The sequence below is a fragment of the Aptenodytes patagonicus genome, chromosome 1, assembly GCF_965638725.1.
Source record: "Aptenodytes patagonicus chromosome 1, bAptPat1.pri.cur, whole genome shotgun sequence".
Lineage (NCBI taxonomy): Eukaryota > Metazoa > Chordata > Aves > Sphenisciformes > Spheniscidae > Aptenodytes > Aptenodytes patagonicus.
In genome coordinates, this window is record NC_134949.1 from 201,709,033 (window position 1) to 201,726,277 (window position 17,245).

General features: G+C 39.3%; 1 protein-coding gene across 1 annotated transcript; it reads left to right on the top strand.

The window, feature by feature from the left end:
• The first annotated feature begins 1,886 nt into the window (after positions 1-1,886).
• On the top strand, positions 1,887-16,777 carry LOC143161085 (putative tRNA methyltransferase 9B). Its single transcript, XM_076339709.1, is given in 5 exon segments — positions 1,887-1,962; positions 1,965-2,036; positions 4,522-4,695; positions 15,723-15,865; positions 16,451-16,777. Coding segments are annotated over 5 exon segments (792 nt in total).
• Positions 16,778-17,245: the final 468 nt, after the last annotated feature.

A 17,245-nucleotide genomic window follows, 5' to 3' on the forward strand; every position in this document is an offset into this window, starting at 1 on the left:
CATCTATTCACCAGTTATTATTTCCTCTTGTCAAATGAAGCAATAGCAAAGCTTTGAAATGATGTTGCGGCTTTTCCAAAGAACAATTTCCCTCTCCTCTTGCCTCCTTCTGCCTTTCCCTGTATATTTGATAGTACATCAGCTTTCTCTTGAAATGATCCCCAGTAGAGCACTTCAGCTCTTTCAACCGGGGTTTTTCTGAAGGTATTTTTTAAAAACTACCTTCTACAGCAGAGTTTGGTTATAATGAAGAACAATAAAAAAATCCTTCTGCCTTGGAAAGCCAGTCTTGTACGCACTAATGCATGTGGTGAACTCTGTGCCTGGAATATCCCCACCGGATTCAGTCAGTGGTATTGTTTGCACGCACAGAGTTAAGCACCTGTGTAAGTGCTTGCAAGGTGATGGCTTTAAATCTCACTAGAAGCTAAAAAGATATGCATTGCTGTGCAGGAGAGAATAAACCAAGACAACTCACATTCATTGTCATTTTTTATTTTATTATCTGTGTTTCTAAAGTGGCTGTTACTTAGCAACACGTATAATGAAGAGAACAGCGATGATCTTCCAAAGAATTTCTTCACCCCACTCCAATACTTGTCTTCACTTTGATCTAGGCAGGATGTTCAGGAAACTTGCGGTCTGGGCAATTTCACAGGGATGCTGGGTGAATATCTGATATGACAGAAGACACCAAGGGCTACAGGATTTAATCTTAGCACAGTTTTTCAGATTAATAAATGACAGAACCAAAACCCCTACAGAGTTAGTTTCTTGCTGCTACTGCAGGATCGAATTTGGGCTTAGTCTGCTCCAGTATTTCTCTTTGATGTAATTGCCTAGGAAATCACAGAACAGTAGTCTTTTGAGTTGACAGGATTTTAAATGCTTATGGGTTGGACAATAAGGACCAGATAAGGACTGTATCAGGAGTCAGATTAATGGCCAGCCCGCAGTGCAGAGATCTTGGGTGAGGTGCTGTCATCGATACCTTTGGCTCAGAGGAGAAGTTATTCTGCGTGGAGTTGTTTGCAGCATACGAGTGGAGCAGGAACAGCCTGTCTTGGTGGCCCAAATCTTCACATAAATCAATGGAAATCCTGGCATGGACAGCATATTTTCAATGAAGTTCACGATTTTTACAGCCTTTCTGTACAAAGCTTCATGGTGAACTGAACAATGACTTAGGATGCAATAGGCTATTCACGATATCACAGGGTTTTCCTGGGGGCATTGCTAATACCAGTGCACCATGCCAATCCAGAACAGCTGAAAAAAAGGATGCTTGGAAAGCTGGAAAGATTTGTGTTCACAGTAACACATGGTGTCAATGAATTGTGCAACGGGAAGTCTGTAAGCATGGATCTTTCTGGGTGCTGAATGAAGCGGAGGAGAAATGATGCCTCTCGGAGCTTTTGTTTCAGACTCTGAGCAGCTTTTGGTATTCATCATCATTTTCAGTTGCTGTATTTTAAGATGTGTCTGTAAACAAAGGACTTCTTAGAAAATATCTTTTTCAAGGGTAGACTGAAAAAGGGTGGAAGACTTTATGAAGCAAAAGCTAACGGCTTCCAAAGTATAACAATATAAGCAAGTTAATAAACATTGAGTGGTAGGTCATAAAATTCCCTTCAGATTTATATGAGAAAACAATACATTGTATAAAATCATAGAATAGATGACCTTTCTTCCTTTAAAAGCCTCAGCAGTTTCTCTTTAATGGCAACATAGTATTTGGAAATACTATTTCCTAAATAAACAATGTCATACTGCTTAACTTAAGGAAATACACTTTGGTAACAAGAGTTTCAGCACTTGTTTTTCTCCCTTCCCTTTCTCTAGGACAGTTGCACTGCCTTAAATGAGTTAGCCTAGCCTTCTCCTTGATGGAGAAGGAGGCAAGCCAACTCGAGAAGGACCATGTTCATAGTGTATATGAGGAAATTGCTCCTTATTTCAGTGATGCTACAAGGCATGGCCAAAGGTGCAGCAGTTCATTTCAGAGCCGGAACCAGACAGCCTGATTGCTGATATTGGTGAGTGGGGTTGTTTATCACATTGCTAATGACAGTCTAAGTATGTCCTCTCTTTCTATCAAGCAATATTTGTGGCAGAAGAGTTTGCAGCTTGTGAATCAAAATGGCCAGACTGACTATCAAATTTGCCTCCTACTTTGCTCCACCATTCATAGGTATATGAAGACAGTTTGATTTTTCCCAGTATCCAGCAGGTCAACTAAACTGAAGCACTAAGCTGAAGCTAAATTTCTTAAGATGTCATTAGTGGATGCTAATTTTGTGTATTGGCATGATAAATCTGGAATTTGAAATCTTGTTTATCTCTTACAACATGTATTGTGTGTGGCCAATTTGAAGCAAGTATCATGACCCTGTCCTGAGTGCTTTGGGGAACAGTGTGTGACAGTTTTTAATTCCCCAAAGGTTTGAGAATGTCTAAATGGTACAAGGGAAGCCTCTGTACTGGCTTCAGCCCCTGCACCAGAAGTGGATACATGCTGGATGCCCAGATGAGATCTGGGCATTAACTCATCATTTCTACATGTTTAGGCTAGACTTCTAAATAACTTTTTGGACCTGTAATCCTTTACAGCAACACATATGTTAGTGTCCCCACTATAGCATGGGAACATTTGTGAAAGAGAAAAATTACTGAGGGTTGGGCTAATCACACTAACTTTTTGTGTGTCATTCAAACTTTACCATATACTTTTCCCAGTTTATCACAGTCTAAATGCTGGGCACTGTATTCCTACCAGGTCTTGGCAGACTTTGCAATGTTTTCAATATGAACAAATAAAATGTATACAAAGAACCAGCACATTGAATTTTTACTGATGTCACAGGCTTTGGACTTTGTTAACACTGCAATTTAAGCTCAGGCTTGGCTCCTGGGCTTTGGCCTGCAGAAGCTGCTGGCATGCTCTTGTGGTGTCCATGGCCAGAGACAAGTTTTGTGCGTGACACAGTCACCAAGAGTGGTGCCACAGTGCTGGGGAGGAGTCCACCTGCAGGGCTCTCCTCTGCCCTCCATCCCTGGGAAGCAGCCTCTAGTGTCAGATTGGAGGAAATGTATTTAGTAGCTGTTGTTTGGCTTATACTGGAGCCTTTCCCTCCAAAAATGAAGACCAGAAAAAGTCCTGGAATTCTCTTCCACTCAGACCTCCAGGGTAGTCCTCTTTCTGTTCTTTCTCCTTGGAAAATAGGGTTTAATATTAGCCAAGTGCTGGCACCATTTGACAGCACCTCTTCTCAGCTGGTGCTGAAGTCAGGCATGGGAAGGACTGTGAAAGCTCCAGCTATTCTCTGGATATCTTTCCTTCATTCCTGGGAGATGAAATCAGCAGTTACTATTAGACCAGCAGTTAGGAGCAGACTTCTATCTGCAGCTCAGCGATGATTCATCTCCCATGCAAATGGCATAACAGATTGATGGGGCTGGGAGGCTCCTTACTGAACATAGGGACCCACACAGGGTTTCAAGAATAGGTGCTATGGGATGGCTGTAACCTGAATATGGGGACTTAAATATTTGGAAGGCTCTAAAATAACTGTAATTTTTTTAAAAATGAATTAGAGAAAATCTGGGCTCTGACCCAAGCTTAATGTTTGCTGTAAGCGTAGCCATAAACAAGATGTGAACTAAGGTCTGCACAAGGTACAGGGTATTATGCTAGCCCCATGCATTTACCTCCCTGATCCTAATCTGAACTATGATTTTTATGATGCAAGTGAGAAGGCAAGTTTTTAAAATTAATAATCTACTTTACAATACATTTTGTGTTAAGATCCAGATAATTCTGCAAACAAATTATCAAAAATTTAGATAAGATCCATTTTACTACTGACATTAAAATCGTTCTTATCTAAAGATGTCTGCCTTTATTTCAACACAAGAAGTATTTCAATTTGGGAAGATGTAAATTTCCGTGTCGCAGGCTCCTTTATGAAAAGGAAACTTCATGGAGATACCAGAAAAAGAAACTCCACTGTTGTCATGGTGACAGTAATTAGCAGCAGTTAAAACAGCAAACAATGAATTTAATGGTTTGGTCTAATAGTGACTTAATTACTTAGCAGTCTAGTTTGTCTATCAGCATTTCAATACACAGGAATAATTCAGTGCTGTGCTCCCACTACATGATGCTTTCACTTAGCATTTTGAGTCTATTACAAGCAGAACTGCAGTAGCATCATTACCATAAATATTTTTGATTCCGTAAGTGGTGGGAAGGCCAAGGTAAATGCTCTCTAGCAATCCCACCTCTTGTCACGCAGCAGAGAGCCTGCTAGACAGAAAGGAGCAGTCTGTGCTCATTGTACTGTGATGGTAAAAAATAACCTGAATTCCACTGCAATTGTATCATCTCCTTTAAAATGGGTGGAGAATTTCAAGCTATTAGGCCAGTCAAGGGCATACATCATGGCTTATGTCAGGAATACATTTTCTTTTGTACAGACACCAAATGTCTGCCTTTCTTTCTCCTCCTCGTTATTTCTTCAGGCTGCAGAAATGGCAAATACCTGCACATCTATTCTCAAGTCTATAAACTGGGTTGCAACTACTGTTTCCCGTTGGTGGAATCAGCACGAAATGAAGGCCATGAAGTAATGGTATGTCATAGCTTGTATCTGCCTTACCAAAGTGAGTGCTTTGATGCTGTCCTGTCCATTGCTGGTAAGTTCTGCATACTGCCAGTGTCTATATGTCAGACCTTTAAAGGGTCTAAAGCATTTAGTCTCTTCTAGGTTTGGGGTTTTTTCAGTGACCAACAGAATTTTTTGGGTTTTGTAGACCAGGTAAATCTATATTAACACAAGAAATGTATATTATTGCAAACTCGGTGAAAAATTGCAAAATGGGTAAGTCACACAGATGTGAGCTGTTTTATTCTGGTCCAAGCACAGCTAAAGTACAATGTGCAAAACAGGAAAGGAGAGCCTTATTTTTGCCTTATTACACGGCAGAAATTTGAAATGTTGGCTCTATCAGGATGAAAATACAACAAAACTTGCTTAGGAACACTGAGCGTATTTGAAGCTCAGTATTAAATCCTTCTGCACCTTTCCAAATGCTGTTTTTTACCCCAATGCTCCATGGTTTGTCAGCCAACACAATCATTTTTGTGCTGATGAGGATAACCATGACACTGATCTAAAGATTTTAGCCGAATCAGTTACCCATTGCTTCACTGCAGAGAGACCTGTTTCAGCAAAAGCAGGGGATAATGCAAAGAACAAGGAGCCGATGACAAAGCAAGCAGAAGTGCTTGTTTCAGTGGCACTGCTGCCTTGAAATGTTCATCAAATAACCTCAGATTTCATTTCTTGTAAGATTTTTCCTTTCTGTTTAGTTGCCCCTTTCAAGGTAACTTAATGATGGAGGAACTACCTGTCTTTGCCACTTTTAAAGCAGACATTGAATGGTACCTTTAGCCTTTACTTCGTTCTCTTTTAAATTTTGAGGGTTCTTTTGTTTTGGGAGTCTTGAAATTACTCAACCACCTTTTAAAAGTTAGGTATTAAGCTTATACTGATTAAAAGTTGGACAATACTGTAAATAAAAAAAATTACAGTGCTCAGCAAATTTGATTTTCCTTTTCTCAACCGAAGGACTGTGAAGGTCTCAGCCTTGTTAAATCAAAGTGGAATGTTGAAGTTAGTGAGTAGCCTTACACAGCCTCTTCTCTATGTCTCAGGTGACCTTTCTTTAAGCCCTGCAGGACTTCACTTTTCAAGTCCAGGTTCATGTCATATAATTTGACATTTGATGGAAATTTGAGATTGCATTATTGTCACTGGTACATCATTGTACGGGGCTGTGAACCACGCTCAGCTACACTGTCTGAAAATCTTTCAGTCATGATTTAAGAAACGTGACCAATAGCTAACAGTCCTTATTACTGGGTTTTCACATCCTTTGCCCAGATGGAGTAACAACCATCGTGTGCCCAAAAGTGATTTGGCATTCTCTGGAAATCCAGGGTAAGGAAGTGAAGGACAAGCCAGATTTGTTGAAAAGGGTATGTAGCAATGTTCAGAAGTTGTCTGGCTCAAAAGAGTCAGTGCCCCAGGAGTACTTGTGAACAGTCTACAGAAAAACAGAGTAGCTGGGCGGAGGTTGCTGCTGGAGATGCAGAACTACAGACCTTCCCATTCGCAGCAAGCTGAAAGCCCTGTTTGTGTGGCTGCTGTGCAAGAAGCTAGAATCGGTGAGGAATCCAGAAGAACGCTTGGGCGACAGGTAGAACTGCGTGGTTATGGACTGTGGCCCTTTCAGCACTATAATATGGCTGCAAATTACAAAGCTATTTCCGTTGCAGCCTTTACCATCACAGATCATGCATGAACCATAGTAATGATCGTGTTTCCTTATTATTGCTGAAAAATATGGTTCAGATGCATTATAAAGCTTTAAATAATATGTTGAATTACTATATATACTAGTATATAGTATAATACTAGTATGGTACGTATATACTATAGTTTGGGTAAGCATGTGTTCTCTTAGTCTTCAGGAGATTGTCAAAGCAGGCAAGAAATTTCTGTAGGTGTTCTCAAGACAGGTCTGTAGTAGGAAAAAATATTGGCAGAAGAGGAGTGTCAAGCCTAACTTGATGATTTTTCCTTGTGCTCAACACCTATTGCGTATGCATGTATAATGAAGGATTTTCGCCCATTCCATGAATGGAATAACCTATACTGACAAGAAACAAATCTAGACATGATATATCAGCAAAAGGTTAGATGTGCTGCTTTCAAACACTTAACTTTCTGTTCAAGGAGACAAATTTGCCCTGTGAGTATGCAATTCATTCCACAATGTTTTCACTGCCTTAAGAAAGAAATCATACTCACTTTCCCAGTGTATTCATAGCATAATTTTATTTGAGATTTAATATCACCAAACAACAGAAATCATCCCCTTTGCTATATACTGATGCTTTGTTATTGTTAGCATGATGAAGCCATTCCTGTATTATTGAAATAAGTAGGATTTCTGCCACTTGCAGTAGTGAAAAGAGGACTGGCACTCATGTTTCCACTTTGGCTAAGGAATTGTTCCGAATCATACTGCAGGACTGATTTTTTAGCGTGGCTTTACCTCTGTCGAGGTGGCTTTCTCCTTTATATGGAAAGGTCATGTTCTGTGTTAATAAAATCTTGTATATGCTGAGCTCTTGGACTCTGAGATGGGCAAGGGAAAAGAAGCAGCTTTTTCTATTAATTTAGGTAAGTAATTCCTTTCCTCCAAATGCAAAGGTGAAGACATCACATTTTATTCTCCTATAAGGAGTCAGATCCTCTAGTCAGTAATGTTAGATTACTGAAATATCTGATCAGACTCTTCATCCCAGTGGGAAAAAAGGGTTCCTGGAGTGGAGAGCATCAAATGGCTTTCCTTGGTGTTAATACCAATATGTGAAAATTAACTTCGCTTTAATCTGTGATCTTTTAGTCATGTGGTAATTTAACAGAGAAAGTGAGGGGAACCTAAGGGATGTAAACCTGTCTAGTCCTCTAATTTACACTGTCTGAGAAAATTGTCTGTGTAATTGCAAATAGTATAATTCTTAAAGTTTACAAGGTGGAAGAGTCTCTTGGGGAAAAAAGAAGTCCAAATAAAAGGTCCAGGAGAGTTTCCTTACTATATAAGGTTCTGTCTTTATGGTAAAATTCAATGGGACGCTGAGCAAGAAGAAACCAAGTGTTAGTATCAGATCATATCAGTGTAGTTATATTGCACTGTTGTGCCAATTAATATGGGCACAACATTGCAATGCCATCGTGACATAGTTTCTTTACCCCATAAAGAAAGCTCACATTTCTGTGCAACCTTGGTTATTTCTGCTTAACACTGAGTTTTGCCAGGTAGGTATATCATCACTACCTGCCAGTTCTCCTAAATTCTGTTTTTCCTAAGGATCAATCAGGATTACATTCTAAAAGTTTTTTAAACTTTTTCCAACAAAAAGGCACTGTGGTCAGAAAATTACATTCCCTAAAATAAGCAATATTAAAGGCACAACAAGCAACCTGTCCCAGTGGAAAGCAGAGTATAATGAGGTCTGGTATGACAGCATCAGAAACTCTTTAATGCCATAGAAATTGAAAAAAAAAAATCATGAAAAACCATGACTATCAATAATTATAAGGGATGGTGTGAAGAACCAAAGTCAGGATGACTACAGCATAACATGCATTAGAAGTAGGATAAGGTTTTATAAATGCATGCAAAGCAAGAGGAAAACAAAAAGGAAAGAAAAGCAAATAACAGATGACAGGGGAAGTTGCATTTTTCTTTGGTCTTTACAAAAAGTTAATAGTAGTCATCAATAAGTTAGCGGAGTTTTAACCAGAGGACAGGAGTTTAGACTATAAAAGGAAATAACGTCTTAAAGAATATTTAGAGAAATTAGGTTACACAAATTGTTAGGAAATCATGAAATTAATCTTAAAGTACTGTGAACTAGCAGCTTATCTTTAAGATCACCAGCAAGTGAAGAAAAGCAAACATAATACTTGTTTCCAAAAGAGAGAGAAAGGACATCAAGAGGAAGCCAGCCTAACTTAGATTTATGCAAGTATACTAGAATAAATAATTTAAATAACGTAATTTAAATGGAATAAATTATTTAAACCTACAGAATACTAATGTAATGGGAAACAGCCAACATGTATTTGTCAGGAGCAAGCCAATCTGCTTTCTGTCTTTGACAGGGTAATCATCCCAATAGACAGGGTAGCAGGAGAAGACATGATGTATCTTGACTCTTGTGTCATTGCTGCAAGTAAAATAAGTAAATAGAGCTAAGAATATGGAAAAAAAATAATTCTCAAAATGGATCAGTGGTTCACTGTCCAATCAGGACACATTTCAAATGGGATGCTCTGGGGACCCACCCTACATCTGTTTCCATGCAAAATTTTAATTAATAACTTTGATGGCAGGCTAGAGAGCATATTGAACAATTTGTGAACAGCTCCTGTGTAGGAAAAGTTGGAATTATTTTGGAAGATTGACATCCAAATGATGGAGAGTTGTCTGAAATCAACAAGAAGAGATACAGAAACCATCGAGAGCGACGTACCATGCTTGGGAAGGAATCATTCAATGGACAAAGTGAGAAGTAATGGCCAGGCAAGATGGACCACAGGCCAAATACGTGTAAGGAGTGTAGTGCTGTTACAAACCCAGGCAAATACCTGTCTGGGGTATGGTAACAGAGCAGTTTCATGGAAGGCAGAAGAATGGGTCACCCTCCTGCGCTTGGTACTTTTGAGATCCTAGGTGGAATTTCATATCTGCTTTTAGGGACCATGCCTTAAAATGTTTGCAATCAATATGGAGACATTTTAAATAACTGAAGTTTAGAAAATCTGAATTATTAGAGGAAACCAAAGGAATTTGGTTTGGTTAGTCAAGGGGAAAAAGAAAAGAAGAGGAAGAGAAGAGGAAGAGAAGAGGAAGAGAAGAGGAAGAGAAGAGGAAGAGAAGAGGAAGAGAAGAGGAAGAGAAGAGGAAGAGAAGAGAAGAGGAAGAGGAAGAGAAGAGAAAGAGAAGAGGAAGAGAAGAGGAAGAGAAGAGGAAGAGAAGAGAAGAGGAAGAGGAAGAGAAGAGAAGAGGAAGAGAAGAGGAAGAGAAGAGGAAGAGAAGAGGAAGAGAAGAGGAAGAGAAGAGGAAGAGAGAAAAGAAAGAAAAAGAAAAGACTGAAGGCAACATAATAGTCTTCAAATACTTAAATGATTTTACAGAAAGCTGATATTACTTTTACACAGAAAGAAAAAAAATAATCATCTTAACCTGCAGCAAAGGTTATTTACCTGCTGCTCTGGGTGGGAAGAAAGGAGGAGTAATTCAGACTCAGAGCAGGCGACTCGAGGATGGCACGAAGCAAAGGAGGGGAGCGGCTTGAAGAGAGCTGCTCCACCTGACCTTATTTCATTACCCTCTTTTGCTGGTTTTAGCTATAGGTGTCCCCACTTCTGTGTTGCTGTGAGAAGCATTTCAGAATGATCCTTAATATAAACGCAGGAGTAATCCTGCTGAAACCAGTGTAGCTACTCAGATGCTTAAAATTAAGCATATAATTATATTCCTGAATCAAGGCTTTAATAAGTTAATTAAATTTCATAATTATAATGATTTTTATAAAGGCAGCATCCTCATTTGCTAATGCTAACCATAAATGTGGGAAAACTAAAGAAGGAACAAATTTTCCAACCTAGAGTAATTAATGAGTTATGTTTTCGATAGGACAAGTTTTTAAGGGAAACACTGTTGGAAGTTTACTCAGTAATTCTTTTAAATAATTCTTTGGTATATTAGTATTTTTCCTCCCCTTTTTATTTTTGAAACCACCATAATGAAAAGAATAAAATCATATTTAACTTAGAATTATGCCTTCTATATATGTTCCAATTGTTCCTATTATTAGAGCTGACAGAGATAAAGTGACATCTGAAGTGTATATACAGTATATACAAAAGAGTCTCCAAGATAAAGATTCTGTGATCCTTAAATACTTTCCAAATGTCTCTGAAGGGATTTAACTTCAGTGAAGAAATTTGACAGAGAAAAGCAATTTCAGATTACACAGATTTCTTTTTGCCATTTAACAGGGTTTAAATTGAATCACTGACCTAAAATACTCATTTTGAAAATGACTTCTAAAAAAAAAATTCAGACAAAGTTGTTGACGCTTTCAGTTTTGTTCTCTGAAAACAGCTGAATGACACAAAAATGTATCTTGCATTGTCTGCTTGTTCTAAATAATCCCTCTTAGTAGGATTAGTCACAGTATTAAATTAAGAGAAGGAGCAATTAATTATATTCTCATGAAATGAAGAAGAGAAGAATCTTTTAAATGTTCTCCCTTCCTCCTCGCCCCCTCTGTATGAAATCTAAGATTGCATTATGTATTTTTCAGTTATGGAAAATCTTTCAGTCTTCAGTTTAAACAGAAGTGGTGGGAATGAGCAGTACATGGCACAAAATTAATTTGGATTGACTTCTAGGTACGCTAGGGGAACGTATGGCCAAAATGAAAAGGAATGCTTGATTTATAACAACTGCTAATCTATGAAGCAAGGCCTTGCTGCTACAAAGAGCTGTCAGGGGTTTTGGACAAGCACCTGTGCTCACCCCAAACAAATATTTTTGTGCTTAGACTTCTTTTTTGCAATGGTTTGTTTGGATGTTTAAATAATTGAATGTGGTCCTACTTGTCCCCATCACCATGGCATGGTGTTGGTTAGTATGATAATGACACAATGTTCATTAAAGCCCTTTTTGTAGTGAACTTAAGGGTTTTTTCTAGCTTTTGTTACAAGGGTTGCATAACAGCTAAAAAGCTCTGAATATTCTTCTGTGGAAAAAAGCATGAGGATAAACTTCTGGAAGAAACGATAGTAGGTAGACAGCTACAGAGGAGAGCAGTGTAATAATAAGGATGTATCGCTAACTCTCTGATAAACTTGGAGAAAATGACCACAGATTACTAAGAGAGATTGCGAGGGCTGTGAGGGCAGAAAACACAATATTGAGAAACTGCAATTATCCATATGTAGGTTGTGTAAATGATACACAGGGGCATGAAGCCTCTTGGAAAGATTAATCTGAGAACCCACAAAAGGGAAACAACTCTTTTTAGTCTGAAACGGTGCATCAGGCCCACATCAATAAGTAATTGTGCAAGAACGACATTCTCTCATTGAATTTAATGTGACTGCAATTGAACCTCCTGCTAGGAACAAAAATGCTTTAAAAAAAACCACTGCATAAAAGTTTACTACCAAAAAGGAAGAAACTCTTAAGGAAAATTGAAAGGGAAAGCCAGAAGGGTAAAATGCTAGCAGACGAGCGTGGAAAGTGCTGAAAGACTCAATGTTGAATGCTTAGTGTGGGTGTAGGTGTATGGCACCTATAAAAAGGCCTGTTCAACAGATTCCTATGTAATTTATAATTACAAATGAAATGAAATGAATAGGCTAGCGATAAAGTTTGCTGGTGACATAGACTTATTCAGGATTACTGACTGCAAAGAGTTGCAAAAAAAAGTCTCATGTGAAACTAATGACTGGGTGCAAAATTGCAGAAATGTATTTGTGGATAAATGCTAGGTAATGTGCATAGAAAAAAATAAGTGTACAGGCACAGTGGTACCCTCTATTCTTGTTCAGGAAAGAGATATTGAAGTCATTATCAGACTCATTTTCATTGCCCTGAAAAATATTAGCTCAGTGTTCAAACCTGGTCAAAAAAGTATTAAAATATTAAGAACAAAAATGAAAATCCAGAAAAATGGTATAAGATAAATACCTGATGAATCCATATCTTGAATACTACATGAAATTCAGGTTTTCTTCATCTCTGGAAGGATATAGATGAACTAGTAAAGGTCCTTATAATGATCAAAGGTGCAAACTGTTTATGTATGAGGATAGATTAATGGGCTAGGGCTCTTCACCTAAGAAAAAAGAGTATCATCATAAAAGTATCATAAAAGAAGTGTATTCATCATATTGCTCCTGAGGGAGAGGGAGATAGCATCCTGGAAGCCACAAATGATATTACATTAGTGAACAGGCAGTAAATTTCTGTGGTTTCTTACAACAGGAGAACCACAGGGAAAGATTTAAAACAGAAGGGACCATTTCTCTAAAAAATATATAATTAAATTGCAGATTCCTTTGACATGTGAATTTGTGTAGTCAGAAGTACAAGTGAGTACAAGAAAGTATCCATGGAGGACAAATCCATCACTGGCTATCGGATACAAGCTCACGCCTGTGGCTGAGGAAGCTTTCAGGCTGCCGACCACAGGAGGTGAGGGGAGAGAGCATCACTGTTCTTCCCTTCTTTCTTTCCTGAACATCTGGTGCTGACTGCTGCCACAGCCCCATGCTGGAGGGATGTTTGCTCCGACTCAGGATGAGTTTCCTCTGACCTAATATTGTTTTCACCACCTGCAAGCTTCTGTATTTATTGTAATTTAGGACAAAACTAATTTTCATTTAAAGTACCAGTCATTATGACAAATGCACTTTCAAGCATCTGGACCCTTGTTTTATAGTGTTTGGATGGTGGGAAATCACCTTAAAATATGTTGAACAGCTGGTGAAATATTGTTCCAGGGGTGTAGCACTAAAGGACTCCAGGGAGACCTTATTGCGGTCTTTCAATGCTTAAAGGGGGCTTGTAAGAAAGATGGAGAGAGTCTTTTTACCAGGGCCTGTAATGACAGGACAAGGGCAATGGCTTTAAACTGAAAGAGGGTAGATTTAGATTAGATATTAGGAAGAAATTTTTTACGATGAGAGTGGTGAAACACTGGAACAGGTTGCCCAGAGAAGTTGTGGATGCCCCATCACTGGAATTGTTCAAGATCAGGTTGGATGGGGCTTTGACAACCCAATCTAGTGGAAGATGTCCCTGCCCATGGCAGGGAGGTTGGACTAGGTGATCTTTGAAGGTCGCCTCCAACCCAAACCATCCTATGATTCTATGAAATATCGGCCCCAGTGCCATCTACTCGTCAGTATGAGCGGAGTTGCAGGAGAAGCAGATCTGAACCGTTTCCACTGGAGGGGAGGGAAGCAGGCTCATGTCGCTGCTGGGCTGCAATCAGGCCCTTGGTGAGTGTTTGTGCCTTGCTGCCAGCTAACATGAGCCACTCCATCTCTGAAAGGGCACCTTTACTGCACACTACAGATTGTTCAGTTTAAACACAGTTTCAACATACAAGGAATTTAATGTCAAGGGAAAGAAAGAAGTTATTTTTTTATAAGCCACCTGCTTTAGGTGAATGTGGCTGCGTGGTGATCTTGGAGCCTGACAGGTTTGGCTTTGATTAAAATCAATCATGTGCAATAATTCACGTGATAATCTGTGATTTCAGGATAGTGTGATGTTGCCCTGTGCAGATGCTCTGTTTCCTTGAGTTATGCATTTTTAAATTGAATACCTCACCCATAGCTTTTAAAAATATCTGACAGATTTATCTTGACAACACTAAAGTTTTGCTCAGTGTGAGATTTTATTAATACGCTGTAATTTCTTAAATGATACTTTATGCCTTTTTAATTAAAAAGGCCATAATGTTTCAGTGTCAACATCTCGACTAGTGCTAGAAGACGTGAGCTTTCAGAATTGATTTCTGTTCATCTCAAACAAGTGAGCTGAATAACTAAATGTTAAAAGACCCTATTTCTTCAAAGCTTGCCTTTTGATCCTCACATTGCCACCGAGGCTCTGAATGCATCATTCATTGCAGGAAGAGTGTTTTCCTATCTCATCTGGATTGCATGCTGTTATTCTTTTAATTGTAAAGTGTCTCTTTTTCTGAGGCAAAATGGAGCTGATGGTGAATGGCCGCCCTGACAGACACAGAGAGGCTGCAGATACAGAGCTTCTGCTAGCATTTTCTATACTTATGTTTCTAGAAAGAATAGAAAGCTTGCACCTTTTCTTTTCCTTGAAAGATCTATTATTTTTCTGTGGAAACCAACACCTCAACAGCTTAACCTAAAACTGGTTTATTATTGTAACCTGAAGTGGTAACTGTAGAAATATCTGCCCAAACTGGCACAGGCATTTTCACTGAGGAAAATATAAGATTGGATAAATATCACTAATTCTATTGCTTTTTCGTTTCAGCGTCTTTAATATGTGCCCTTTCCTTTCCAGCACTATTCCAGGATTGTTTCCTATTCTTATTTCTCACGTAACGTTCATTTGACGTAGCCGAAACTTTGCTGAAGTCCCTGCTGTGCACCAAGACCTGATCAACCTCGACGTCTGTTGTGAATTGCTCTAGAGCTGTGCAGTCTGAGAGCAGGAGCCAACCTGCAGAGCTGCCGTTCGGCAAATTTCTGCCAAAGCCTGAGACCGCCCCTTTTGGGGCAAAAATTTTTGTTGAAATGGGAGTCAAATTTAAACTCAGTTCTGACTCAAGCAAAGCTGTGCTGCTTGAGTTTCACCATCATAATGATGAGGCGTTCTCCACGTCACGCATGTTTGTGTGGTGTGGGGGGTTATCAAGCAAGATCTAATTATTTGTTTTCATGATACGTGCTTGTTAATGGCAGAAGTAGACAAATGCTAGTTGACTAAGTGTCTTTCACCCATATGTTGATGATTTAAATGTATCCCAGGCTGATAGTAACTGTTCATTTTTTCTGCTCTGTTACTGAGGTCTGTCAATAAAGGAGGAGAAATGGGCAGGCAGTTTTAACCTAGTCCATTTTTAATGGGTATCGTCAGCAGGATCACTAGCATGGCTGTTGCAAGGACCATGTATGGCCTTGGTCTTTCAGAAGGGCTTCTTTCAGGCTGCAGATGAGCATTAGGTGAGGGTAAAAAAGGGCCAGGTTGCTTTGCCACTGACCTTGCGGTCTCAGCCTTTCACTGAGAAAATAAGACTGTTGTGTTGTTTGTGGCCGATCTGAAAGATGTCACTTGTTTCAACGTTTCTAAATTCTGCTGTGTTTTTAAAATAAGTCTTTAATGAACTCTTTAGAGGTAGTACAATGTTAGAGATGTTAGAGATAGTACAATAACATGTAGCACAATGGAAGATAAATGATGTATTCCTGTGGTGCAAACCACCGGCTGCCAGTGTGTCAGAGCCAGTCCCTGTCCTTATACTCTGTATTCATTAGTGCCTCCAGGGATACTTATTCACCTTATCTGTTCTGTTCTAGTGATTCACCATTTTTCAATGGAAGAGAGGTGCATGCGAGCAATAAAAGAGATGGCTCGCATCTTGAGAGTAGGAGGCCAGATAATGATATATGTGTGGGCAATGGAGCAAAAACGGAGAAGATTTGAAAAGCAAGACATCTTTGTTCCTTAGAATCCTTCACCTCCTTCCTGCTCCTCCGGTGAGCCTTGCTCACGTGGAGTACAAAAATCAATTCTTCACAAGGACAAAGAGCTGGCTTTGAACCAGCCCTGTCATAAGTTGGATTGGACTTCAGAGGTACACAGGACAGCAAGGAGCTCATCCTGTGGAGGGGAGAAAAAAGCACCATGCATGGTGTTAGAGAAATCTCTGAGATGGTCTCTGTTCTCAAGATCACTTGACTCAGTTTTAGATGTGGGTGATCAGTGGCACCAAGAAGAGCTCATTAGATACTGCAATTACGGTGTTCAGCTGAATGAATCAAACAGGGAAAAAAAAGTTGAAAAAAACAGAGAGCGTGGCTTTCTGAAACGTGCTTCTGACTTCTTTCTACATTGCAAACTGAGTTTTGAAAATACAACAGCTTTTGAAGAGGCTGTTAAACCTATGCTGCCCATGTCGTGCTGCTCGAAGGCTTTCAGAAGTTGCTGTTCAGAATTAGGGCAAGCACCTATATAGCTCCCTGTGGCTGCAGATACTCTTCACGATTGCAGCGGAGTGTGTTTACCTGACCTGATTTCACATCAGAAAGAATTAGCTGTCAGACAACGACTTAAAATAGACCACCACCCAAAACAAGGAGTTTTCTGCCAACCTCAGAACAAAAGAACAGGCTCTTCTTTGCAGAAAGCAGTCAATGAGTGTGCCCTGACCATGCAGAGAAGACAGCAGACGGGTCCTGGTGGGGCATGGTTGAGGTACTACTGCGTTTTTAAAGAAGGGGAGTTGGCAGAGCTGATAGAGCGTCACATTCCTGAGCTACATATTACTCACTCATACTTTGACCGTGCCAATTGGTGTGTGCTAGCAGAGAAGACTGAAGTGTGGAAGATACAGGGGAAATTTCCTTATTGAAATGCGCAGAGAATACTTCAGGGCTTTCTTCCTTTTGAAAGCTCAGCGCCTTTGAAAATCTTTCCTGAAGCTTTTTATAGCCTTGGGTTTGTTTTGGGGGAGAGAGGGACATATGAGGAGGAGAGTGCTTTGAAACTCTCAGGTTCTGTGACTTTGTTTCCTTTGATTTTGTTCTTAAAATACATCTCTCTTGAAGGTTTTTTCCTAGAGTTATTATTTCAGACTGAGCACATTTTAGCACACTGATCCATTTTAATAAACAGCTGCCAGCTGTTTTGTTGCTTGAAAATAGGTAAAATACAGTTGGAAGATGATTGCTGGATTATTTTTTACACATGCATTAAAAGCCTTTGTTATTAATTTATTTCTATATAGTCGTTCATGTCAACTTTTTATTTTAAAATTTACTGTACTCTGCCACTTGGTGTAACATAACATGGGAAGTAACTGAAAGATGCACTATTTTAC